At 37.8% G+C, this 25,984-nt stretch overlaps 1 protein-coding gene across 2 annotated transcripts in view; it reads left to right on the top strand.

Moving 5' to 3' along the window:
• LOC309709160 (E3 ubiquitin-protein ligase SMURF2-like) overlaps positions 1-25,984 on the top strand; it is a 63,564-nt gene that overhangs the window by 11,510 nt on the left and 26,070 nt on the right. For both annotated transcript variants that reach the window (XM_082537658.1, XM_082537659.1), the window contains exons 2-4: positions 16,713-16,751; positions 18,546-18,654; positions 22,973-23,106. In XM_082537658.1, coding sequence (XP_082393784.1) covers positions 16,713-16,751; positions 18,546-18,654; positions 22,973-23,106 — 282 coding nt within the window. The remainder of the gene's footprint in view (positions 1-16,712; positions 16,752-18,545; positions 18,655-22,972; positions 23,107-25,984) is intronic.

The following is a 25,984-nucleotide window of genomic DNA, read 5'->3' on the forward strand; positions in this document are numbered from 1 at the left end:
TTTTTTTTTCCACCAGAGATTTACTTTTAAGCTCCAGAAGGTGAGGATTGTAAAATTCCTAAATCCTCATTTAGTCTGCATTTGTGAGATAATTTGTTTTTTTTTTTTCATGGCAAAGAATGGTATCTGCAGTCTGATTTTTTTTTTTTCTTTTTTTGTTTTGTTTTGTTTTTCCTCTCTCTGTTGAATGATATCAGATAAGGCTATCTTGAGCTGAAAGACTAACATTTTTTCAGCTCTGCTGTTTTACTACTGAATGTTATATGACATGTGGAACTCTAGTGACATGGTTTTTATTCAAGTGTACCTGTTATGCTCATAACTCCATATCATTATTCTTTGACTCTTTTTGAGTAGTTTTAAGATTCACAGCATAAAGTAATGCATAATTAGCTTGTACTGGGGATTTTTGGAGCTTTGAAGTTAATCATCTGTCATTTCAGCTCCTATATCTTTAAGGTCAGGCGTACTGTAAAACTCCTTTCCTCTAATTGTCTTTCCTCGCAAACACCAGGTTGGTAAAATTTTTGTGATTTATATCCTATCAGGACGATAGATGTCTTATATCGGGAAATGAGATTTTGGTCATATCGCACAGCCCTATAAGTGAGGATAAATGAAAAGCTGCACTTTTACTTTTTCCTGGTCAGCTTAAAAAAATATAACACTTGGTTGTTTTGAATTTCAGCATTACAGACACTGACTCTTGGGGATGTAATTACATAATGTGAGTGAGAAGGAAAAAAGTTGCTTCGCACTGAGGTGATCACAGTTTTTGTTGGTGCTCGGATTTCATGTTTTGGGATAACTAACCCTCAGGTTTCTGCTATGTAAAATTATATCCTCTTTCATTGATAAGGTTGTTTTTAGTTGACTTGTGGATTTTCCTTTTAGATTTAGGACATAAATCTAATAGGAACACCAAAGAAGACGTAAAGGAGCATTGCTCTGGAGAGATGTCAGCTCTCTTTAACTTAAGATTAATGATACTTGATATCAGATCAGGCTACGGTGATTTGTTTTGAGTCATTACTGTTAAAAATGACAAATTAAACCTGGCTTTAACATTTTCTGGTGGTCTGTTTGTATCTTAACACAGCACTGTGTTTTAGGAAGCATTTGGCATATATAAGGAGTCTAAGTAATGAAATCCCACAGGTTGCTGCCATTCCCATAACTCAGCGTTACTGTTCCCCACTCATGACCTGCATTTTATCACGTATGCTTGTTGACACATTTATTACACTTTATTAGTGACACCTATACTACGTTACACTATAGTCTGTGAATTTGCCTCTCTTAATAGCTTTGTAAAACTTGTTCCGTTGTTTCAGTCAGTCTAGTTTAATCTGCTTTTCAAATTACTTTAGTACTTCAGTATAGAGCGAGCAGGAAAATGGAAAGACTGAACACCTCAGTATTGCATAACAACCTCTGACGGGAGAAGAGGTGGGCTTCAATATGCAAAACACATTAAACTTTCCAAGTGCTTCAAGAGGATTTTCCTGCTGAATGTGGAGGAGAAATATCACCTTTTACTTTTCATATGGCTGCAGAATAGCATTTCTGACAGCCCTTACTAAATTCTTAGGAAAAAATCCTAAATGCTTAAAGGTATTACTCCATGCATATTTTATTAAAATATGTGTAGACTAATACAAAATTAACCATTCTCCAGTATGATGTACAATGTGTATGACAATGTATATGTAGTCCCAAGCCAACATCAGTGTACAAAGTGTTTGTGTGTTGGGTGGGACGATTATAGCTTTTCAAAAGTTAAATTTGAGCATGTCTAAAGGCAGGTATTTAGTTTACAAATGATTTTTCAGCAGCGATTGCATTGCAATTAAAATACTCCTGGTTTTGTCTTCCTGTCACTGCCTAAACTATATAAATCCTCTAGGGTTGCAACTGGCAGATACCTTTTATTGTTTGTTAATTTTTCAATGATTATTTCTTTGGCTCTAACATCAAAAACTTGCAGTTTCCTTTTTCCCTTTCGACCCAACAGTCTAAACCCAAATATTTTCAGTTTACTTTTATGTTAAAGTCAGTTCAAATGGGAATGTAAAACCAAACATACTGCGTTTCTGCTTAAAAGATACAGCTTGCAGCTTTGAACTCCCCATTGCAACACTCATTGCAAGTTTCTATACTGAATTTTTTTATTTTTTATTTCTTTTTGTCTTATTACTTCGTTTTTGAACAGGATGTCCCTCATCTCTCTGTCATTTCTCTCTCTTCCTTCCTCTCCTTCACTCACCCCCGGATCTAGTCCAGACAGCTGTCAGACGGCTCTGCCGGTGTGGCTCCAGTTTGGTGTACTTTTTTTTTTTTTTTTTTTTTTTCCTTTATCTGTTTTATGCATGTGTTGTGCACGCATGCACCTACACACACAAAAACGCACGTGTAAACGCACACTTCCTGTGCCAGTTCCTCAACACAGCACAGTACTTAATGCTTGTCAAAGTGTGTTTGGGGACTCTGAGGGGGTGTTGGGGGGACTCTGAGGGGATTCCAGGGACCCCTAGAATGTAATGTTCTCTATTTTTAATCCCTTTAACACAGAGAAAGTGAAATTAGATTCAGTTGATGGTGTAAATATAACCATCAACTGAATCTAATTTCACTTTCTCTGTGTTAAAGGGATTAAAAATAGAGAACATTACATTACATCCACAAATGTTATTATTGTCAGGAAGGAAGGCAAGACTTCAGGGACCACACTTTCTTCCCCTCCAATGTTCTCCTGCTACTGTTTCAGCTGTCAGACTGCCCATTTCTGTTTGCTTGAGTGTCTGCTAGACCACTCAGCGTATACTGTATAAACACACAAGCACGTCCACTGCCACTCAAGTTACCCCCCCACCACACACACTCACCACACTCACTCCATGCTCTCTGTGTTTTCAGTGTAACTGTGGTTGAGATACAGTTTTGGAGGATGTGAGTTATGCAGTGGTGGAGATTAGGATCATGTAGCTCAAACTCTGAACATAATTAAAATAACAGTTCTAGGTGCAAAGGTCAAAGAGTAAAGTGCAAATGGTTGTCTGTCTTTGTGGCCATGCCACACTAATACGTTTTCGTTTGAAAACGCATCTTTTTCTCTTTGTTTTGGCCTTCCATCCACACTGAGACAGCGTTTTCGGTAAAAGGTGGATACATTTGAAAACGCTGTTTTCGCGTGGCAGTGTGGACAGCGAACCCAGAGCCTTTTTGAAAACGATGGCATCTTTACAGTAATCAGTATGGAAGCTAATTGGCTTCTATGCTGACTTAACCATCTGCGCAGTAGACAGCTTTTTCCAAGCGTCAAGTGTAGCCAGCAGATGTCCAGGCCAACATTTCAAAATGGAACCGGAAAAGTAATGATACCAAGAATTAGTTGGTAAATATCACACACATTCATGTAATGCTTCTCTACGAGAAGAGTGACAGGAAATAACTTTTACTGCAACACTTCTGTCACTGCTCTTTCTCGCCTACCTCTGTCTTCACACTAGTTGCCTATCTCTCACCATTTAGTCTCACACTTCTGTCAGCTATTACAATCCTTTCTCAATGTCCTGTCAACTAGAGCTGCAAGATGAATAAAGACATAGGGTGTGTTCACACTAGATACGGCTGCCTTGTACCTGTAAGTGTGAACACACCTATTTTCCACTGATTGTGCCCCCTACCTGGCTGGCCTGCTCTCACACTGTGCTTTAGTGGTCTAGGTCCAAGTAGGGGTATCAAATGGTCTCAGTAGATCAGTTACTTTTGTGCTTTTTTTTTTTTTTTTTTTTTTTTTTTGTCTTTCAAGCACACACAGACACTTTTTGAAATATACTATTTGAAGAGCGGTTTTATATTTTGGGGAATACGTAGGGAAGGAGTGCCACATTAAAAGAAACGGCTTAAACCTTACTTTAGGTGTTGGTCTATTAAATTTGTTAAGCATTACATGTTATCCAAAGGGCAAGATATGGCATCACTTTATCAGCAGTTTTCTATAAGAAGTCAAACTCGTGTGGTATTTTGGCCCTTGTTCTTAAATAATATATGACTATCTAGCTTTTTGTATTGTGATGAAAATGTAGGCTCTCATGTAGTGACTAGCTTGTCCTTTTCCCTTCACTGCTCCATCTCATCTCCTCTTTTATCGCTCTTTTCTCTGTTGGTACTCTCCTAGATCTCCACCTCCCCATCCCATCCTCAGAATGCTTTTTTTCCACGTCACAGTCATGAACATCATCATTTTCCACCTGTCATCTCTCTTTGTGTTGTTTATAGATGCTAATAGTCCACGCAGAGACTGTTAATAAATTAATCCATCCATATGGGAATAAATCCACGTAACTATTGTTTTCGTGTTACTTTGTGCATAGACCTACACTGCATACTAGTTATAGTTTTCATCCCTTCAAATAACCAGTTGGCACTTAGATTGAAGCCATAGTTGCCTTTTAAGATAAAGCTGTTAAGACATGGACAAGCATGTTCTGCACACAATTTTACATGTACTGAATAGTAAATAAACACATTATACATATAGAATTATACATTTGTACTGAAAATTATTATATAAAAGTAGTTTAAAACTATAGCCATGACAAAACAGTCATTTGAACTTTTTGACTATCTACACACAGGTAAGCAGCTTCAGGAGCAAATTGCCTTTTTGGGTGAACTGAAAGCACAATAAGCAGCAATGTTTTTCTATGTCTAATGGCCGTCTTCCTTTGTCTCTTCCTTAGTTTCTTATACATGAAACAAATCACTTTTCCAGCCCAAACCTTACATAGTTTGACATCTGAATCACAGTAGCCTTCTAATCTTAGATATTGACAAAAATGACCTTACATTCTTGAACCACTATTTACTTGGATCACATCCATTGTGGTCTGTCCTCATAAAGATCCTGGACCAGCTTTCCACTAGGCGAAGTATCAGACCGAAGTAAGCTATTTCCCAGTCACAAGTGTACCTAATAAGTCACATGTGAATAACTTTCCTCTGGTATATTATACTTCAATGTATCCGATTCAAGCGTTATTCTTCCTGTATGATTATTCCATTTACTTTGTGACTCAGGCTTTAGATGGTCTTGCTTGACTCACAGCTCATTTCCTTTTCCTTAATTCCTTAATTCTTATTATCTGGACCTAGATTCTTTACTGACTCCACATCTTTCATCAGTGATTTCACAAGATTAAAAAACTCTCAATTTAGTTCTTATTTGCCAGCTTCCCTGCATCCAAAATACTAATTTAGAATAATCTTTGTATTTTATTAGGTGATATGGAAAAACCCAAACTCTTTCAGTAGTTGTTCTGGTATTATTTGGGGAATTTTATTATAAGGAGGATTGCTCAATCAACTTTCCATGTAACTATGGATAAAAGTATATAAATAGAGATCTTTTTTTAATACATTTGACCATTTTTAAGCTTTATGCCAGTTATCATTAAATTCGATGGTAATCAAACACATGCCAGATTTATTGATGGTTCATAATGAAAAGATAAATGTGGAAACAATTGAACTTGATGAAATGAACTTTTCATTTTTTATTTATGGCATGCACTCAATAGATTTCCAGACAAAGTCCTGCCCTACTTTTTCTTATCTCTCACTGCCATCCCTGCTACTCCTCCCTCAGTGTTTCCACTGTTTCTGGAATACCATCACTGTCATTCCCTAGTTATTTTACCCCCCTTCCCTCCCTCTCTTTTGCTGTATTTCTCTCCATTTCTCCCCCTCTAATATCTGCATTCCACAGATTTGTGACTGTAGATATACCTTTCTCCTCCCTTCCTGACATTTCTTCCTCCCTTCTCATTCCACCGTAAATTCCTGCCTCCAGATGAACATTTTGCCTTTACCTTCTCACCCCTCTCTATGTAGTGACTACATTCACTCTAAATTCCTGCCTGCAAATTGTTGGCATCTCCTCAGGGAGCAGAGAGGAGGGGGAGTGTCAGCTGTAGTCTACTGGCCTCTCAACTGAGTGACACAATTGGCATCCTGCGCATTTACTGGGCTCAAGGAAGGCTCAGTGTAGGAGGCTGAGAAATCGAGTAATGGTTTTATAGAGGAAGTGTAGATTAGGTTTTGGAGACCCATAAATGCTTATTCATACCACATCATCATTATTTTATTTTTATGTATATTTATTTTTTGGAGAGTGTAAGATAAACTTGCATATAGACAACTTGTGCTGACGTCTTCCCCTCATGAGCTCTATTCCTTGTATTGCAGTGAGCAAGTAAGCGAGGAAGGGAAGTGGAAATGTTTGGTTTAACTTTTAAACAATACTGTGAATGAGACTGCATAAGGGAGTTGTAAGAGTCATAATGGAGCCAAATCTGTGGGGGAAGTTGAAGGCCTTCCCTCTTATTATCATTATCACAAAGGCTACCACGATGCAACCGGGTATATTACAGAGGTAGGAAAAAATATCTATACAGCTCTTGGCACTAAATATTTTCATTAAAATATGCAGGTTCCTTAATTACTTTGTCTTAACAGAGTCACTCCTAGCAATGGCAGTCTTGTAGACTTTGGTCATTTTAGATGTAAGTTTGCTTAGATGTTAGAGACATTTAATCCCAGTGTTCATAAACTCTGCAAACTGGTAGTATGGCTTGGTGTACCTTGGTGTGGAATAATGTTGAACTTTTTTTTTGTAAATACAGTCCTTCATTGGCCAGACTTTTATTATGTTTCTGTTGTTGTTGTGTTTTTGTTTGTTTGTTTTTCCAAATTGAAAAAGGGGATGTTAACATGGTCTCAAGCAGCTTAGTTTAGCAGCTTGAAGCTTTATTCTCAACCCACATTGGCAGGCAGCAGGTGAAATGTGTTCAGAGGCGAGAGTAATACAATTCTGGCTATGGGCCATAAACACATTTCATTACTTGGCAGACAAGACTTGGTAAAGTAGAAAAGTATTCATTTTTCCCCCTCTATATTGTTAATCTTCCAAATCTGACATGTTTTTGTGCAACTTTCTGTCCCTGAAGTCACTTACATTGTTGCTATAGATGCATACTTGAATGACTATGCAAGCCAGTGCATTATTGAAGTAGTTGTCTCTATAGAAATCCTATAGAAATGATTCACTTTTATCATCATTTAGAGCTGGGTGAGTGTCCTCCATTTAATTTCCAGCAATTGTGAAAACAAGCTCATCGGACTAAAATGATACAGCTCTTGGTACAACCACACCCATTTATATTTCTTTATCATTTTTTTAATTGCTGTGCTGTTTTGCCCCTCCTTAAAAAGCCCTAACTGTCTCCATGCTTAGTTCAGCCAAGATTAGGGTTTGTGCCCTCACTAACCACAGTTTAAGTTAGCAAATAATGTTTCCAACTATTTACATTACAGGTAGTAACTAAAAAAATGCTGATTATGACTTTCACCATGTTTTTTTTTTTTTTTTTTTTTTTTTTTTTTTTTTTGTCTTTGTTTGTACCCTGCATATTTGACAGGAATTCTTTGTTAGCTTTATGTTGCTAATGCAATGAGGTTTAAAATATCCTAGTTAATAGTCAAACCTGACACCCTGGCATAAGCTGTTAAATATGACTCAGCTTGTGAATTGCATTTGACCTCCTCCTTATTCTGGCTGTGTTGTGTTTAATCCAGCCCCAACGGATTATATTCCACTTTGTGCTTTCTAGTGAACCTTTTTTTTTTTTTTTTTTTTTTCAGTTTGTTTATTTGTTTGTGAGAATGCCTTTTTTGGCAGAAAACTGGGATTCTGCTTAAAAATATTTAAAGTGCTTGCATAACAGAAGCCTTTTCTCACCCGGCCCTGCGTGAGTTTTAGCGAGACCTGAGCTTTCACCGGGCTTCTTTTCAAAGTCAACAGTGTTGAACATTTTCTTTTGCGCCACACAGTTTACTATGCTAATATTTGGTAACTCTGAAGCTCGATGGGCTTAATGCTATCTAAATTAAATACCAGCACAGCAGTAAACTTGCACATTAGTTTAATCATCACAACTTAAGGCAAATATGCACTAAACTGAACTTGAAACAATGAACATGATACAGAAAAAGGCTCTTCAAAAGAGTGTTCCCTGCATGTTCAACAGCAGGGTCGTGCTGATGCAGCATTTGTTGACTGTACTGTCCTTGGATTGCTGCTGGATAATTAATTGAGCAAATGGACCACAAAATGGCTGCATTTGGCTGTAGTGTTAGCTGTGCGCAATCACACAGTCATCTACTGGGGTTACTCGGACAGCGCAACCCAGCTCTGCTCTATCTGAGAATGCAGTAGGCTAGAGGCATGCTGGTAGTTGTGCAGTGAACTGGTGATTGCAAATCACAAACATTTGTGAACTCTAATGCAGCTCATGCCCTTTTTCTTGTCATCCCTTTTTATAAATATTTTTTTTTTTCCATTCATCTTTACGTTGTCAGGGTCTGCAGGCAGTTTGGTCAATGTATTAACATTTATTCATTGATTGACAGATCAAGCAATTACATTTAGTTTGTGGTGCAGTTGCCAGGCTTGTATCATGTCAAGGTTCTCTTTATTAATATTTTTGAGATTTTACTCTGGTCCTTTGCAACAGAAGTACTCGACCGGAATTAAACTGATTAACTTGCGATCTATTCTGACCGTTAGGCTCACGGGACACTCAAAGGATTTGGAGTCCGATCCCACATCCCACCCCTCACCCCTTTTCCGAACTAATGCAGGGCATTTAACAACTGTTGATGACTTCTTGTGCAGGGTCCCTTGAGAAAAAAAGTCAGAATCACCTGGCGCCCCCCGCATGTGTCTGTTTATGATCTTTCACCTTATGACCAGAACTAAAATCCTTGAAAGAGTAGTTGTCAAACAGCTAACAGATCATCTGCAGAGGAATGGTTTATTTGAAGAGTTTCAGTCAGGTTTCAGAGCTCAGCACAGCACAGAAACAGCTTTAGTGAAGGTTACAAATGATCTTCTTATGGCCTCTGACAGTGGACTCATCTCTGTGCTTGTCCTGCTAGACCTCAGTGCAGCGTTCGATACTGTTGATCATAATATCCTATTAGAGCGATTAGAACATGCTGTAGGTATTACAGGTACTGCACTGCAGTGGTTTGTATCATATCTATCTAATAGACTCCAATTCATGCATGTAAATGGAGAGTCCTCTTCACACACTGAGGTTAATTATGGAGTTCCACAGGGTTCAGTGCTAGGACCAATTCTGTTTACATTATACATGCTTCCCTTAGGCAGCATCATTAGAAGACATAGCATACATTTTCACTGCTATGCAGATGACACCCAGCTCTATCTGTCCATGAAGCCAGATAACACACACCAATTAGTTAAACTGCAGGAATGTCTTAAAGACATAAAGACCTGGATGGCCGCTAACTTTCTGCTTCTTAATTCAGATAAAACTGAGGTTATTGTACTCGGCCCTGAAAATCTTAGAAATATGGTATCTAATCAGATTCTTACTCTGGATGGCATTACCTTGGCCTCCAGTAACGCGGTGAGGAACCTTGGAGTCATTTTTGACCAGGACATGTCCTTCAACGCACATATTAAACAAATATGTAAGACTGCTTTCTTCCATTTGCGCAACATCTCTAAAATTAGAAATATCCTGTCTCAGAGTGACGCTGAAAAACTAGTTCATGCATTTATTACTTCCAGGCTGGACTACTGTAATTCATTATTATCAGGATGTCCAAAAAACTCACTGAAAAGCCTTCAGCTAATCCAAAATGCTGCAGCAAGAGTCCTGACAGGGACTAGAAAGAGAGAGCATATTTCTCCTGTTTTGGCTTCCCTTCATTGGCTTCCTGTTAAATCCAGAATTGAATTCAAAATCCTGCTCCTCACATACAAGGTCTTAAATAATCAGGCCCCATCTTATCTTATTGACCTTGTAGTACCATATCACCCTATTAGAGCGCTCCGCTCTCGCTCTGCAGGCCTACTTGTTGTTCCTAGAGTATTTAAAAGTAGAATGGGAGGGAGAGCCTTCAGTTTTCAGGCCCCTCTTCTGTGGAACCAGCTTCCAGTTTGGATTCGGGAGACAGACACTATCTCTACTTTTAAGATTAGGCTTAAAACTTTCCTTTTTTCTAAAGCATATAGTTAGGGCTGGACCAGGTGACCCTGAATCCTCCCTTTGTTATGCTGCAATAGATGTAGGCTGCCGGGGGATTCCCATGATGCATTGAGTTTTTCCTTTCCAGTCACCTTTCTCACTCACTATGTATTAATAGACCTCTCTGCATTGAATCATATCTGTTATTAACCTCTGTCTCTCTTCCACAGCATGTCTTTATCCTGTCTTCCTTCTCTCACCCCAACCGGTCGCAGCAGATGGCCGCCCCTCCCTGAGCCTGGTTCTGCCGGAGGTTTCTTCCTGTTAAAAGGGAGTTTTTCCTTCCCACTGTCGCCAAAGTGCTTGCTCATAGGGGGTCATATGATTGTTGGGTTTTTCTCTGTATCTATGAAGCGCCTTGAGGCGACTTTTGTTGTGATTTGGCGCTATATAAATAAAATTGAATTGAATTGAATTGAACTAATACCAACCTTTAGCTTGACACTTTTATTCTGACAGGTGGAGATGTTACAAAAGTGCCGCCTGTCTAAATGCCTCCCTTTGTGATCAAAGACACTCATAATATTTTGTTACCTTTTCTTTTTTTTAATTCACAGTATAATTATAACCAAATGTGAATTCATGGAAATTGCATGGGTGGCAATGAAGAGCAATACATTTTTTTTTCAGTTGTAAGATGTAATTTGTACACATTATTATATTATAATTGAAAATATTTTAAAAATTTCCTCTGTTGTAGCAAATGAAAGTATCACCATATGAAATCATTTTATAATCTGAGAAGATGGAATCCTGACTTAACCTGAGATGATTGGACAAAAATTGCATTGTAAGGAAAAGTAATTAAAAGTATGGCTGGGCCATATCATACCGTTCACGGTAATACCGGTATGATGTTGGGCAACAATAAGAAAATGAAATACTGCAATAGAATACGGGTAAAACGCGCATGCGCAGTGCCTTTGTTTTTATACGCACATGGCGGAATAAGCATTACGGCTATCGTAGGCAGGAGCCTCGCGGAGTGATTCGTACTGTGCTTCAACATAATATTACCGTGTGTGTGTGTGTGTGTGTGTGTGTGTGTGTGTGTGTGTGTGTATAACCTCTTAAGTTTTGTGGATATTATACGTGGTTATGCTGAGGATATGTCGGCCAATTTCCACTGGAAATGCCTTTTGGTTAAACTGCCAGCAACGAATTTGCATTTGCACTGTTAAATTTTTATATAACTTTAATGCACATAAAAAAAAAAAACCAGCTGCTTGTTTAAGTGAAAATACATTGATGTTTTTTTTTTTTTGTTTTGTTTTGGTTTGTTTCGCACTAATAAAGTTGTGGAGTTGTAAAGTGTCTTGTCTAGTGTGAATTATATCGTCAGTTATATCGTTATCGCCAATTTTCAAATGTATATCGTGATGAATATTTTTGGTCACATCGCCCTGCTCTAATTAAAAGCCATTTAATTGTTAGTTGTTTATAGCCTGTGTCCTCGTTTTAACACATTCAAATGTAGGTTTGGAAGGTTTTCATGGGCTTTAAATGGTATACTTCCATTTCCCCTGGGGAAGTGGTACCGTTGACCTCTGAAATGTACAGACATATTGTCTGGATTAGTGAAAGGGCACTGTGTGTCTCCACATCCCTTATCTACCAGACAGTGGTAAAAACATTATCCTTCTATGTTAATTGCTTAGATGGGTAAGTTTGGTTTGGGGTAGCTGTTTCACTGGCTTATTTTAGCCTGTGTAATGTGGTGATCCACTTGCAAATTATCCCAAAACAGCAGCTGCTCCTTTAAATCATTTTGAATAAACAATGGAGTAGAGTTGACCCCATTTTGAACTTTTAACTGCTACCACAGCTTTGTTTAAGATGAGAGCAATATTGGGTGGTCAGAGGACTATGTTAGGAGGAAGCTATTTATTTATTTATCTTTTCCCCAAGAATCTGTATTATTAAAAGTATTTTTTCAAGCACAGCATGTGACTATGATTTTTAACAAAAATACTGTGGAATATTGGCTATCCATGTTTAAAGTTGATTATTCAAACACTGCAGTGAGAAGTGTGAAAATAGATGCAAATCTCTTGAGGTTTTTAACTGAACTGATTTTTGATGTAAGTTAATCATCAAAACTTCATGTTATTGCAAGACTAGGAAAAGAGAGCAATCAAAATAGCTATAGGGATTATTATTTATTGTTTTAGTATGTACTGTTAGTATTTCCAGTCTTAAGATTACCTACCAAGAATGTCTACAACTGTAACCTGTATTTAAGGTTAAGTGAATTGTGAAAAATCTTGGTATAACATCAGCAGCTAAACAGAATTATTAAAACAGGAGATGTGCTGAAAATCATACATCTAAAATACCAGGAATTCTGAAATTCTTTCATTAAACAATAGAGAGAAAATGACAGTTTGTGGTTGTCATTTGTGACTGCGCAAGTATTCAGTCAGACTTATTATCTTTCCCCTTGCTTTTAAAATTAGGTTTTATGGTTGGGATGATGACCCATAGACAACACAAAGGACAGCCTCACCCCAGGGCTTCTTGGTGGTTTACTGTTTCCTAGTTGACCTAGCTTTCTGTGTTAGGATCTGAATGAGTCTGGTCTCCTGCCAGCCATGGCTTGCCTGCTCACGTGGCAGCTATTTAACACTGTCGGATCCCTAGAGGGCACAGTGTGAGATTTGACTCATTGGTGATTGTAGTTCACAGTGGAAGAGTGTGCATATGTGTAGATAAGGTTATAAAAATATTTCGGCATATTTTCTAAATCCTTATGGGAAGGCTGTAAATTGATATAGAAATCTGATCTGGGGTAGTAGTAATAAAAGCTGAATAAAAGCTCAAATAGGAGCTTCTTTGGTGTGTGTGTGTGTTTTTTTGTTTTTTTTTTTAATCTTTTCTTTTAGTTGTACAAAGTCCCGTTTATGTGAGACAGCGTTATTGAAAATTAATTTTTGTTATATTGTATTTAGTCCATATTAAGATTGTGCCAAATTCATGTTTTCTAAGAGCATTATGATGAATACAAAATGTACCTAAAGTCATGTTTGGTGCCAGTTAAGTCACAATTTTATTTTATGTATTCTGGTATTCTGGTACCAGTTATGTATTTTTTGGATCTCAGTTCTCCTTAAGAAGCTAATTGGAGGAGGATGCTTTCTCCCTGATTTGAAGGGTGAGAAGTTCATTAGCTCATCAATAATGAAGATCTTTTCTCTAAAAAGCACTTAGTACAAACTCACATGTCCATATGGGTTACAGTCCAGAACTATTTGTTTCATGAAATGTCACTTTTAATATTGTCTTGTTCCCTCCCATGATCTTACAGCACAAATTTAGAAAATCACCAGTAACATAGTTACCTGCAGTAATTATTTCTATCCCTCTTAGATCTTGTGTTTGTCTTATTTCACTGATTATTGATTTGTTGTGCAAGTTACACCCCCTTGAACATATTAAGCACTATCAGTAGCTTTATTCTGATGTGCCTGGCAGCACAGTTAGTGAGAGGCCATTGATAACAAGAAAGAGGATTTTCGCCCTGTCGTAATTATGGCTGAGACAGTGGAGCAGTGTGCAGATTAATCCCTTAATTTTCACTAACACAGTTTGGTAACTTAAGAGCCAAGTGCACCCAATTTAACCTGCTAGCTACTAATCTGTGCTGCCTCTTCAGCACTGGTGAGCGCACACTGCTGTCAGGTCTAGACTCCAGATTTTGTTGAGGTTACCAGCCTGGCTCCTGACCTCTAAATGACAACCTGTCTCCAGTTTGCGTAATGATATATTTGAAATTCACTTATGAATTCACTTCAGAATAGTTGTTATATAGAATATAACAACTATATATCTATAGATATCTATAGATAGAGATATAGAGATATAGATCTAGATATATAGATATATATCTATAGATGGATAGAGATAGAGATATATAGATATAGAGATACAATTGATAAAGCCTACATAAGAGCAAATAAATGGGATAGAGGTGATGCCTATGACTTTACTTTTAAATATTTATTATTAAAAGCTTCAGTTGTTGTGAATAACCACAGCAAATTGTGCCCTATAATCAGGAACAAACTAAAGACTTTTGTTTTTGTTTTTGTGGACAGAATGATCAAAGCTTTTACTCAGTTACTCATTTTGGATTGACTATGTTGATTATATTTAGCAGGCAAGAATTTCAAAGCAGAAGAGCAAATGAGCTTTCTGACCAAGTTTGTACTGCTAACACCTTGAAATACATCTGCATTATAGAGTTCTACAAATACCCTGAAGCATGGGTTTCATGCCTATCCTGATCATTCTGGAGGGTTTTTGTTTTTTGTTGTTGCAGTATTTAGTCTTTCAGTTGTAGCATCTATTCACATATGTCCTGCCAAGATTTCAGACCTCTTGTTTTTCACTTGTTGGCCAACATAACCGTGTCCATTTTGTCCCATGCGAGGTTATTTTGGCTGCTTCTGATTTGGCCTGCACCTGTTGGCTTTGGCTGTGTATTTTCCCCTGACAAGTGGATGGTTAGTGTTCATCCAGTCAACGCAGTTTGGTTTGTGTTGAGATTGTCTGTTCCTGTGCTGTGATTCTGATTTGATTGACTGTATCATTTTGGTCACTGTCAAAGTCTCCACATGCAATGGCTGTAATGCTAGGTTTGTTTCTCAAGTCGGCCTCATATCTTTATCGGAAGTAGTGCTCATTAGTGGCAGTTTCTCACACACACACGCAATCTGTTATATAATCCATGTACACAATAGATGCCCACTGTTTTGGCTTGTCTTAATGCGTTTGAAAACTTCTAGTTTGACAAATGCATAAGAAACTGTTTATTTGCTGTACTGAATCAAATAGTAAATGATGTATGCAGTAGGCAGTCTGAGTTGGTAGTATTGCTTTATAATTGCTTTATAATGCCTTTATCCATAGTGCCTAGGTATATAGTCTATTGCTGCATTTGTATAGTTATATATTTTTTTTCATAGTCTGTACTATATTTCTAATATGGAGTTTCCAGAATAGTTTTTGTATGTCTTAGTTATTGTTTATACTATAGCTTTTATATGTGTGTGTTTTTGTTTGGCATTTGTTGTGGAGGGCAAAGAGAATTTCTTTGCACGGGGAAACATGTTTCTTTATTGTGCATATGACAATACAACTTTGAAGCTTGAAACGTCTGATCAATGGCAGCTTTTAACCTACGCTGTGTATAGTATAGCTATCGTCCTGTTTTCTGCTGCAAGTAGGTGCCGGTTAAGCATTACACAACAGCTCCTCTACCGGAAACTTACCTTTTGGACTCATCAGAAATTAAAGTTCTCAGTTGAGGCTAAGAAAACAGAAAGGGGGCATGGCTTACAATCAATTCTGTTTTTTGGGTTTCTTCTTTTTATTTCGAGACAAGGAAAGCTTATATGCAGCAAAAGATGAGACTTGTGTTTGTAAGCAGATGTTATACCTTTACAGCTCATTGAGCTGCCTTGGGCTCAGCAGATTTGCACTACCTCCTGTTTAAGTTGTTCTAGATTAACTGTGGTGTTTGCTTTCTTGCTCAAAGACTAAAACTCAGTGAAGCTATTTGGAAAGAGAGAAGTTACCTGTACCTGTATTAGTAATGTATTGGCAGGGCTTGCCCAGGACCATGAATAGAAAGCAGTGAATATTAAAATACATGGATGGCTAAAAGCAGAGAGACTGAATAGTGTGTGTTTCTTTAGTGCCTTTTTGTGATAGGGATCTTGGTCTGTCTGCTGGCAGTGAAGGGTGCTTATTAACTTCCTTTTGCATCTTTCACCTTTTCACTGTTGTTTTTTTCTAAACATTCATTGTGCAAGTTTTCTCTGCCACCGCTCGTTTTTTTTCTTCTTTTTCCCCCTCTTTTCCTTCTATGCTTGGCCTATTTTGTCTTACTCTGTAAGCATCATAAGATTGTCCAGCCAGTTCCAGACAGAGCTTAATTTCACTTATATTCTATAGCATGTAGTACAAAATATTTAGGAGTAGGAAAATTAAGAATTAAAAAAACATCTTAAAGGGTATAACCATAGCCAAGCATGGACATACTTTTAGTATCCCTCTTGTTTCTTTTGAAAGCTAGTGTATGCAGTTCGTGTTGCAAACCCCCATAGACTTGCTTGCTACAAGAAAAAGAGCTTGTCTGTTCAATATTTTACAGTGAGAAACTCTTAACAAGTGTCTCAGCCTGTGAGGGACTGTGAAAATGGACAAACCAAGATGTAGGCCAAAAGAGAGTAGTACCTATTCAGCCTTAGAAACTTAAAAAATAATTAATGAAAATCTACTAAAATTAGAGAGAGAAAGTTATTATTTAAGATGTCAAGCATTTATACATTATGTATATTGTGTTTTTTATAATAGCTTTTTGACATATATGAAACATATTTGTGGCCATTATTTCTTTAAATATGGCTAAATATAAAAAAATAAGGAAAGAATTTTTTAAATGATACCGAATATTGTTGGAATGCTGTTTCAAAATTATTGTGGCAAATATATCTGAATCACTTTGTTTTTTGTTTTGTTTTTTTTGCGTTTGTTGGCAAAAAAAAAAAAAGTAAAAGAAAACAATATCTGTTTCTTTTTTTTTCCCAGTTCTGTGTGCAAAGAACCTGGCAAAGAAAGACTTCTTTCGTAAGTAAAAACTATTTTTATTTATAAGATGCTATTCCTGTCCTGTTTCCTCTCTTGTACATTAGAATGCTTTGTCAGCAGTGGTGGCTTGCAGCATTTTGAATTAAAACTGGGAAAACTGTAAAAGAAGTCCCTTAGGAGCCATCTGCCTATTAAACACAACAGGAGCCCTGGTACACACTAGGACCCAATGCTAACCCAAATTCTGGTAATAGGAATGTGGCTCACTGGCACATAAAAACCAAACTAAAAGACTTTAATTGGACAGGATGGATATCGCCATTTTAGTCAAACCCATGAAATACTGTAAATAATAATAGTACTAGATTTAGTGGTTACATTTACAGTTTAGTTTAAGAGCATGCAAGGACGAAGTTTATACTTAGCTTGTTTGTTTGTTTTAATTAAAACGTAAACTCATTGGTTAACTACCCTCAAAGGTTTACATACCTTAATTATTGAATTTAAATCCAAAATCATCAAGTAAACGACTACAAAAAAATTGTTTTAAAACCTTTTTGGTTTCCAGCTGTTATAGTTAAAAATTTGCAATGTAAAAGTAGGATTAAAACATACCTTACATTAGCTCTAACAGCTCAGCTTATGTTTATTAAAAAAAGGGGAAAAACAACTTAAAAATATATTTAAAAATAAATTGCCCAGTGCTTTGGCCAGGCCTGGCGTTGACTCAGACTCAGCCGGCCACTGGGCTTGCAGTACACTGCACTGCAGAAACGCTGCCAAAGTATACAGCCAAGAAATGCACTGTTTTTACTTCAGTTGGAAATTATGGTTTCTCTGAAAGCACTGAACTGCCAAAAGCAGCTTGTACTTCATTTTTGTCTTAAAAAAAAAAAAATGCTCTTATGTATATACACAAATGCACAACCACAACAAAGGAAATTCCAAGACACCACTGAGTGACTAAACAGGTTTATCTTGTGTAAAGTGTCTGCGCTCAGAGTTTCATACCTCGGCAGTTTAAAAAAACATACACATGCATGCACAGACCTAGACAGGGACCCTAAGATAAATACACCATGAAGAATCTCTTATCAGATTTCCAAATGAGTGAGATACTGTGAACAGACTTGTCGTAAAGTTTTTCTGCATATTGCTTCATATGTTCCATGTGTTGTGTAAATGTTTCACAAAATACAGTAGCCCGTGAGAAGATTTTAATTGTACTTTCTTACTTTTTAAAAAATCCTTCATCTTAAACATAAGATAAAGAGCGTTAAAGTTAGTATTTTATCTTATCAAATACCTGTTTAATAGGTGTATTATCAGTTATAGCATGAAATAGGAAGCTAACCAAAACGTACAAAACAAGACGCTTGATTAGACTAATAACTTTCTTTATAGTGTCCATATATTTACCCACAAGCTTACACAGCAACACATGTATCCATCCTCCTGTCTCTGCTGGTTTCATGACCTTCACATGAACCTGAGTTTAGTTTTAGTCAGACACTGCAGGGATATTATCATCATATGGGGAAAAATGTAATGTTTATGGACTACAGCAGATTATTATTACAGTTAAAAAGCAGGGGGGGGGGGGGAATGCAGAGAAAATCAACATGTAATTTTAAGAGGAACTCTCACAAAGTAGTGGTGTAGCTGCCAACCTGACTGTCTGTAAATGAGGACAACCAGATAAACTTGTCACTGCAGTCTCAAAGGAGTGACAAAAATAAGGGTTAAAAACTGTGTCACCTCTAGTGCCTCCATGATTGGTGTACCCACAGGGTTTGTACAAAGGTTAAACAAAATGTTTGTCCACTTTTACAGGGTTGCCAGATCCCTTTGCCAAAGTGGTGGTGGATGGTTCAGGACAATGCCACTCTACAGATACTGTGAGAAATACGCTGGACCCAAAATGGAATCAACATTATGATCTGTAAGTCAACAGGAGAAGCCGTGTGCCAGATTGCTGCTTACTCTTTGTGGCTAATTAAGAAACAAATGCTGTAAAAGTGTGCGTTTACTATCAATCAAATTCAAAATGGTCAAAAGAAACATAGAAGGAAGGAATGTAGTGTACTGATTTTGCTCACTCACATGTCTTTGTGTGGAAGGAAGGTAGATTGATTTGTATCTTTCCCCTGTTAAAAAAACAAACCAACCTGATCAATTACATAAAAACAAAACCTGTAGCGTAACATTTCAGGCGTTCCATACCACAGGCCTCACAAAAGGTATTTTCATTACATTTTATGTGGAGGGAGCCAACTTGTATTGATATGGTGCTCTAAAGTAACAGGTTATGTCTACTTCCGGAGCATTTGTGGAAATAACTCCAGAAAGGTCTTCTGTGTGAATCTGAAGACTTTTTTTGGCAAGCTAGCTTTGTCTCAACTAAATGTGGATCGCACACATTTAAAGCTCTACTTTATTTTAATCTCTTTTAGGATTAGCCACATATCATCAGCCTTTGTAACACTATGCAACTTAAATCTTGAAACCTGCTCCTTCAACAAGGGCGGGCTCCTTTCGTTTTCTTTCTGTCCCCAATGTTTAAAAACACCTTCTGTTTGTTACGGTTTCAGATCAAGTATAAAATAATGTGTTCATCATCTTTTCTGTGGTCTCAGATATTGATTTCACTGGGGCTGTGCACTCTGAATGTTAATCTCTACCGAGGATTGTGTTGACAGGCCATTTCAAGAACTGATCACAGTAAACCCCACTTTTGATTATGCCTATGCACTGGTGAGAGATGAAGAGATGAAACTGTGGTAACTGAAGAAAATGAGAGGAAATAAGGGGCCTGAAGAATGAGTCATGAAGAAATAGATGCACACATGAAGTCCAAAAGAAAGACAGTGTCAAGTTACAGGGTGAAAATATGTATCACAATTGGTATGTTGGCTCACTGTCTAGCAATTGGTTTAGTTCATCCTCGTTTTTTGCCGTCACAGCTTCTTCGATTCTGACAGTTGTCTCTATGTTTGCTTCTTTTCAACAGCATCGAAGTGTGCGAGTTACTTTTTATGTAATGAATAACAGTAATTTATAATAATAGAAATATTAATCGTGCACACAGCCTTAAATTAATGCAAATGTTAAAGTAAATACACTTTCGGTGAACATGCATGTGTGAGGGTTTCTCATTTCTCTACAGATGGACAATTCGAATATTTTTGCTCTGTCAACAATGACCTCAGGTTCCCTCCGTTTACATAATTCTCCTCCCCTCTCTGTTTCCCCACCGTCTCAGAGAGGGTGTATTCCCCACCCGTGACCCCTGGCCTCTTCCTCTGGTTCAGGAAATGGCTAACATGCCACAGAAAGCAAATGGGAGTGTGGGCTTGGCAGATCGCCAGCTCACCACACCCCCAACCTCAGCCTCTAGCTTTAGGAGGTGGAGTCTTTTTCAGCATGACACTGGTCCTGACAGGGGCCTTGTTATTGTAAATACACTAAAATAATTATTTGCTTTTTTAGACTACAATTTACACACTATAATTCACCTTGGTGTCCTGCACAGAAGATATTTGAGGACACAAAAAAAAAAAATCTAGTAAGTGTTGAAAGTTTATGAACTCTGCAGTATGCAGGTCTTGTTTTGGCAGGTTGTCTTTTCATGCCTGGCCTCTTATTTCCAGGCTTTTCAGTACAAGTCTTCACATTACTTTAGTTGGGAGTATTGGGTTTGCTTGCTGCTCCCTCTGCCTTTCCCCAAGAGACGTTAAATTCTGTACATGTTGTGTTGTACAGCCTTATGTAATTCAGCCGTCTTTATCACTGGGAACAAATCAAATCTTGTTCAATTAGGATGTGTAAAGTGTTGAACACATAGATGGCATTAGCGTTGATTCCTTCTGGCATTTGTTGACATCCAGATCAATAATATATTGGTAGTAGTTGTCAACCCAACTCTCCTCAATATAGATCGCTTGACACAGGCATTACCTCTACATCAAATTTACCTGCCTATAGTTTAATAAAAAAGTGCTAATTTTGCTGCTGCTGTGGCTAATATCCTTGTATTTTTCTTTCCATAAATGTGTATGTGGATGAGAGAGACACACACAGAGTATTGTCCCAAATTTAGGCCAGTAACCTTTTTTATTTTTTCATAAAAACATGACGAAGGCGCCTCAGACCACTAGATTAACTTCATGTGTTATGCGCGTGCTAGCATCTGTGTGACTTATTGAGAATGATGTCAGATACACAGTGCTCAGTGCGTAAATAAACCAAAGAATTCGAGCAAAAATAAAGGTTTCTGGGAGGGTTTCCTAACACAGTGATAAACTGTGCATATTTAACAGTGTTTCTCCTTAAATACTTTTCTTTTTTGTAGAATTACCCTTTAAACTTGGGTTTTGACAATAAAGTTTGTATCTCATTTTTATCTGTAGTGATCAGTACATTGAGCCAAAGTGCTTTTCGTACAGATGAGAACAGAAAAAAAAAAACTGTTCAAAACACAACATTTTCACACTGTGTGTTAAAGTTCAGCTGAAGATCGTCTTTTGAGGCTGTGTTTACACAGAATGTGATTGGACGATCACAATGCCGAGTCAGTCATCTCCAACAAGTTAAGAATTTTATTGATTTTATAAATTGTTAATAAAAATTTGTGACAAAAACAAGGGCTGAATCCTTATTGATCCTCTATGCTCTTTACATTTTAAGTTTCTGTATTTTTTCCATGTTATCATCATCGTTTGTTTTGAATTCATGAAAGAGATGAAGAGTTACGGGAAAGAAGTTAGCATAGCAACATAAAGACAATTTTCTTTTGAGCAATAAGAAATAATTGATGAAGATAGATTTTGGAAAAAATTCAAGGATTTTCAGTGAGAACTTTAGGGGCCTGCACTTGTTTTCACATCCCATCTGTCCCAGGAATCATCTATTGAAAACAGGAAGCCTTGGTTAATTCACACTTTAGAGATGTGTCATATCAGCATTTCAAGTCATAAACCGTCCTGCAAAGTTTACTCAACTTTCATCAGACAGACTACCATCAGACAGTGCCTCACTGTTGCTAAATTCGAGATTGTTTGAAGTGTTATGTCAGTATGTTTTTGTGAGTCAGGAAATGACTTTTTCAACTTCTCTTATCTTGCGACACTCTTTCATAGTCTTGTCAGTAATTTAGCTTTTTTTTTCTCTCTTCTAAATCTGTTGCCTTGAGGTGGTGCTTTGCACAGCATACCTCCGCATCAGAGACCTGTTTAATGTAAACCACACTGTGTAGAAAGAAAACATAAAAAAAGTATGGTTTCTTTTTACCCCAGCACACAAAAAGCAGGAACTAAAGAACCGAAAATTTAATGATCCTAATCATTTTGTGTCAATATCAACACCCTGGCAAATATGCTGTACAATTAACTCTTCTTTATGTTAAAAAACTGGAGCTTAATTGATGCTTTGTGGCAAAGAAAATGGTCTATTCGTTCAAAAAATTTGCCATCAAATGGTGTTAAAGTATTAGAGTGAGATTTTAACAAACATGCGCAGTGAACCACATGTTAATATTTACTGGGAAGCAAACGGTGTGCCAATGTGCTACTGGATTCTGGTCATAAGAATATCTTATCATTTTACCAACATCCTTGTTTTGGCTTTTATACCAAACCTATATGTTTTGATGTGTTGAGCAGGAAAATCCCCTCCATGCCACTGCGATGCAGCATAATAGCAAAACAGCTGCTAGACTGTAATTACGTGTGTGTTAGTGAATGTGAGATTGTGCATTTGAATATTGTGTTTACTGTAAGAGCTGTCTAAGCCTCAGACAGCGGTGAAGCACATCGCGGGGACTTCCTCTGTTCCTTAAACCACGACTAGACTGGCCTCAGCGGTGCTGATTCTACACACGCACACGCACACACACAGGGACAGAAGTTGCTTTTAAATGTGATGCACTAATCAGCCTCATTACAAAGTGTACATCTAAAACTCTGTGACAGGTTCAGAGAGAAGTACATGTAAAATGGAAGGTTATGGTTTTGTGTTTCTTCTTTTTGGCTTAGTTTTTAGTAACTGTAATAATTTTTAGGAAATCTCTGGAGCGCAGGGTTATTTTAACTTGTGAGTTCATTCAATTTCATATCACTCTTCTTAAGGGTTGAGCCTCTAAGCACACGTCTTGGAACTTTTTTTTCCAAGTACAGTGTCAAGACTTAAAAGCTTTGTTATTACTCATCGTTTCTATTTTATTGACCTGTCTTTTTTTCACTTTCTTTCTCTCACCCCATCAGATACATTGGAAAGTCCGACTCCATAACCATCAGTGTATGGAACCACAAGAAGATCCACAAAAAGCAGGGCGCGGGTTTCCTGGGCTGTGTACGCCTCCTGTCCAATGCCATTAACAGACTCAAAGACACGGGCTGTAAGTAGCTATTTGTATTATTGTAAGTATGAATTTAGGTGTTTCTTTCGCATTGACTGAAAACAGGTCAGTGTTCTGTTTTTGTACATCTTTTGCCATAAGGTGACCTGTCAGGATTGTTATTGAAGTGTGATTCAGTTAGGTATGCCAGGTTAACCTTTGTTCACACATTCTGCACTGAACTTATCGCACATAAACAAATGTGTGAATCAAACCAAATGTCTCCAGACAGCCTAGGTTTCAGACTTGACACTCGTCTTTCCTGTGCCTCTGCTGGTTGCAGCAATAGATAGCATGCCTGCTGCTACAGTAGGCATGCAGCATGTGAGCTGTGTCCTAGCCTGCAACCTGCTACAGCATATATGCCAGCCATTCATTGCTATGAGATTTATGGCAACTCCTTATAACATATCACAAATATTTTTTGCTGCAGACATCTGGCTCCTGTGACCAAATCAGTGCCAATAGTTCTATTTAAAGCAAAATGACTTTCTTGTCAGGAAAAAAAAGAGGAAGAAACATGCTGCTGATTGATGATGGCATGAGATAATCACTGGTTGCCCCAGAACAAGATCCCAACATACTTGTACAGATGCTCACATTCTCAAATGAGCAGTTCTTAATCTACATGCTTAAGACCGTCACCTCACTGTTACGGTCTTTTATTTCAAATATATTCTGTGCATTCCAAATGCCTGTTAACCCTGCCTAACTTTTTGGCAGTACCAGACACGTATACCCTTAACCAAAGTCCAGACTATCAAATTAACATTCCTTCCAGTCATTCTCATCTTTTCCTTCAATCTGTCTTCCTGGCCTGCCCTAAACACAGGCCGTCAGACTTGTACCAGACCACACTGAGTTACATTTATCCCTTTTTATATGTATCCAACCTTTTTCTCTGTTCCAGTCTGCTTGTCTTTCTCCAAAAAAAAACTCTTATGGAGTTGTCAAATAATGTCACTTACTGAAGTGTTTTGTTAATCCAAACTGCAATATTGAAGCTATTAATGCATGAATTCCATGAATGCAAGCAGTTGTAGTTTGGTTGGCCCAGATGCGACAGCCTCTTATTCCAGCTTCTAACTGTCAAGCTAAATACTTCACATAAGCATTCAGAATACTTTCCAGCACCTTTCTGGATTTGCTAAATGGTATTTCTGGCTCATGAAATTCCCCCTAATCCTCCGAAAACCACAACAGCATTATTGTTGCCACAAAAGGGACCTTGACAACCTAAGAAAGCCTGGTGCAATACTTTTACCTCACTATGACGGGGGACTTAAATTTATCCACTTCCAGAGGCAGACAGTTTAGGCTCCAGACAAGCCACTTACTGTGCAGTCAACATGGCAGAAATTATACTTTATCTCAGCCACAGAAAGTGGACAGGGAAGCATGTTCTGTGACAGGTCCTTGCTTTATGCCTTTGTCCTCCTCCTGTGTTGTGCAGATACATGAATTCATATTTAGACACATGAATGGAGCCCACTCTGTGGTCTAACCAAGATGTGCACATACACAGGCAAAAACATAAAAACAACCCAAACACACAAAAAGGCATTACTGGAATTGTCTGAGTTCCTGCAAGTCATATTCATACACATAGCACACTCTGCCATCCAGTATAAACACAAAACCCTTACAAAACTTCCCCTACACACACACACACACACACACACACACACACACACACACACACACACACACACACACACACACAGAGCTCTTGCACAGTCTTGCAAAAGGGTATCCAGCATGGTTGCCTAGTTTACTAGAAGGTTGTTTGGCTTTACACTGAACTCATTTCCTGCTTTAGCATTACAGACACAAACCTCTAAGTCATCTGCCTCATTTCTGTACCCACAAACTCACTAACACACTCACACACAGACACACAGACCACCAGTTTTTCAAAATGACTTGCCTTACTACTATTGGTACACTCACTTTGAACTTTGCTTTTTGTTCTTGGTATTGATACTGTTGATGCAACGTCTTGTTATTTTTCCTGATGTGCTGATAGTGATACTGTTGATTCTACAGTTTTTACACATGCATGCAGACATGGCAAACATGTCCAGACAGCTGTGCATTATCTAAATGAAGCGACTAAATTAAACATGTGGCTCTGCATGTGCACATTGACACATATTTATGCAGTTTAGTCTATTGCAGCACACAGCTTTTAAAGCTCTGAGGAATTGAATGGTGTGGTGAGGGCTTGTGGTTAAAGGTCTTTAAATGTTCTGTCTCTCTGTTTTTCCTCCTCTCTTATTTAAGAAAAAAAATCTGCTTACTATTCTGGCCATGTAAGGCTCAAACCATCCTTGTTTAGTCTAGACACATATCTGGAACAGATGCACTTGTTCTCACACAAACCCGCAGGCATTATAGAAATGAGCTATATGCTTCTTCCCATTTAAACGATTTAATGTGCAAAATAAGTCATGCACACAAACCAAAGACATGACAACTTAAGAGTTGGCTTATGGTGAGCTGGAGTGTCCCTTTATCTTGCTTTCTTTCACACTCTCTTCTGCATATTTCTGTTTATTTTACACTCAACCTACGTCTTGTGTTTAGCCAACACACACACCTGTACACACATCCGTTGTGTTGTTAATGAAAATTAATTGATATTACTCCTGCACTGGTCAATTGGAATATGTCCAAATCTCCTTGTAGGATCTAGTGTGTGTGTGTGTGTGTGTGTGTGTGTGTGTGTGTGTGTAGATGAGTGTATCTGTGTCTGGATCTTGTTCAGTGACTTGGATTATGTGTCTAGCACCACTGCCCCTTCCTGAGCAGACAGTGAATTCTTACTTACTCAGAAACAACAAGGCTAATTACAGTTTGTGTCCAGACATAGCTACAT

Source organism: Aulonocara stuartgranti, assembly GCF_965226115.1.
Source record: "Aulonocara stuartgranti genome assembly, chromosome: 6".
NCBI classification, from domain to species: Eukaryota; Metazoa; Chordata; class Actinopteri; order Cichliformes; family Cichlidae; genus Aulonocara; species Aulonocara stuartgranti.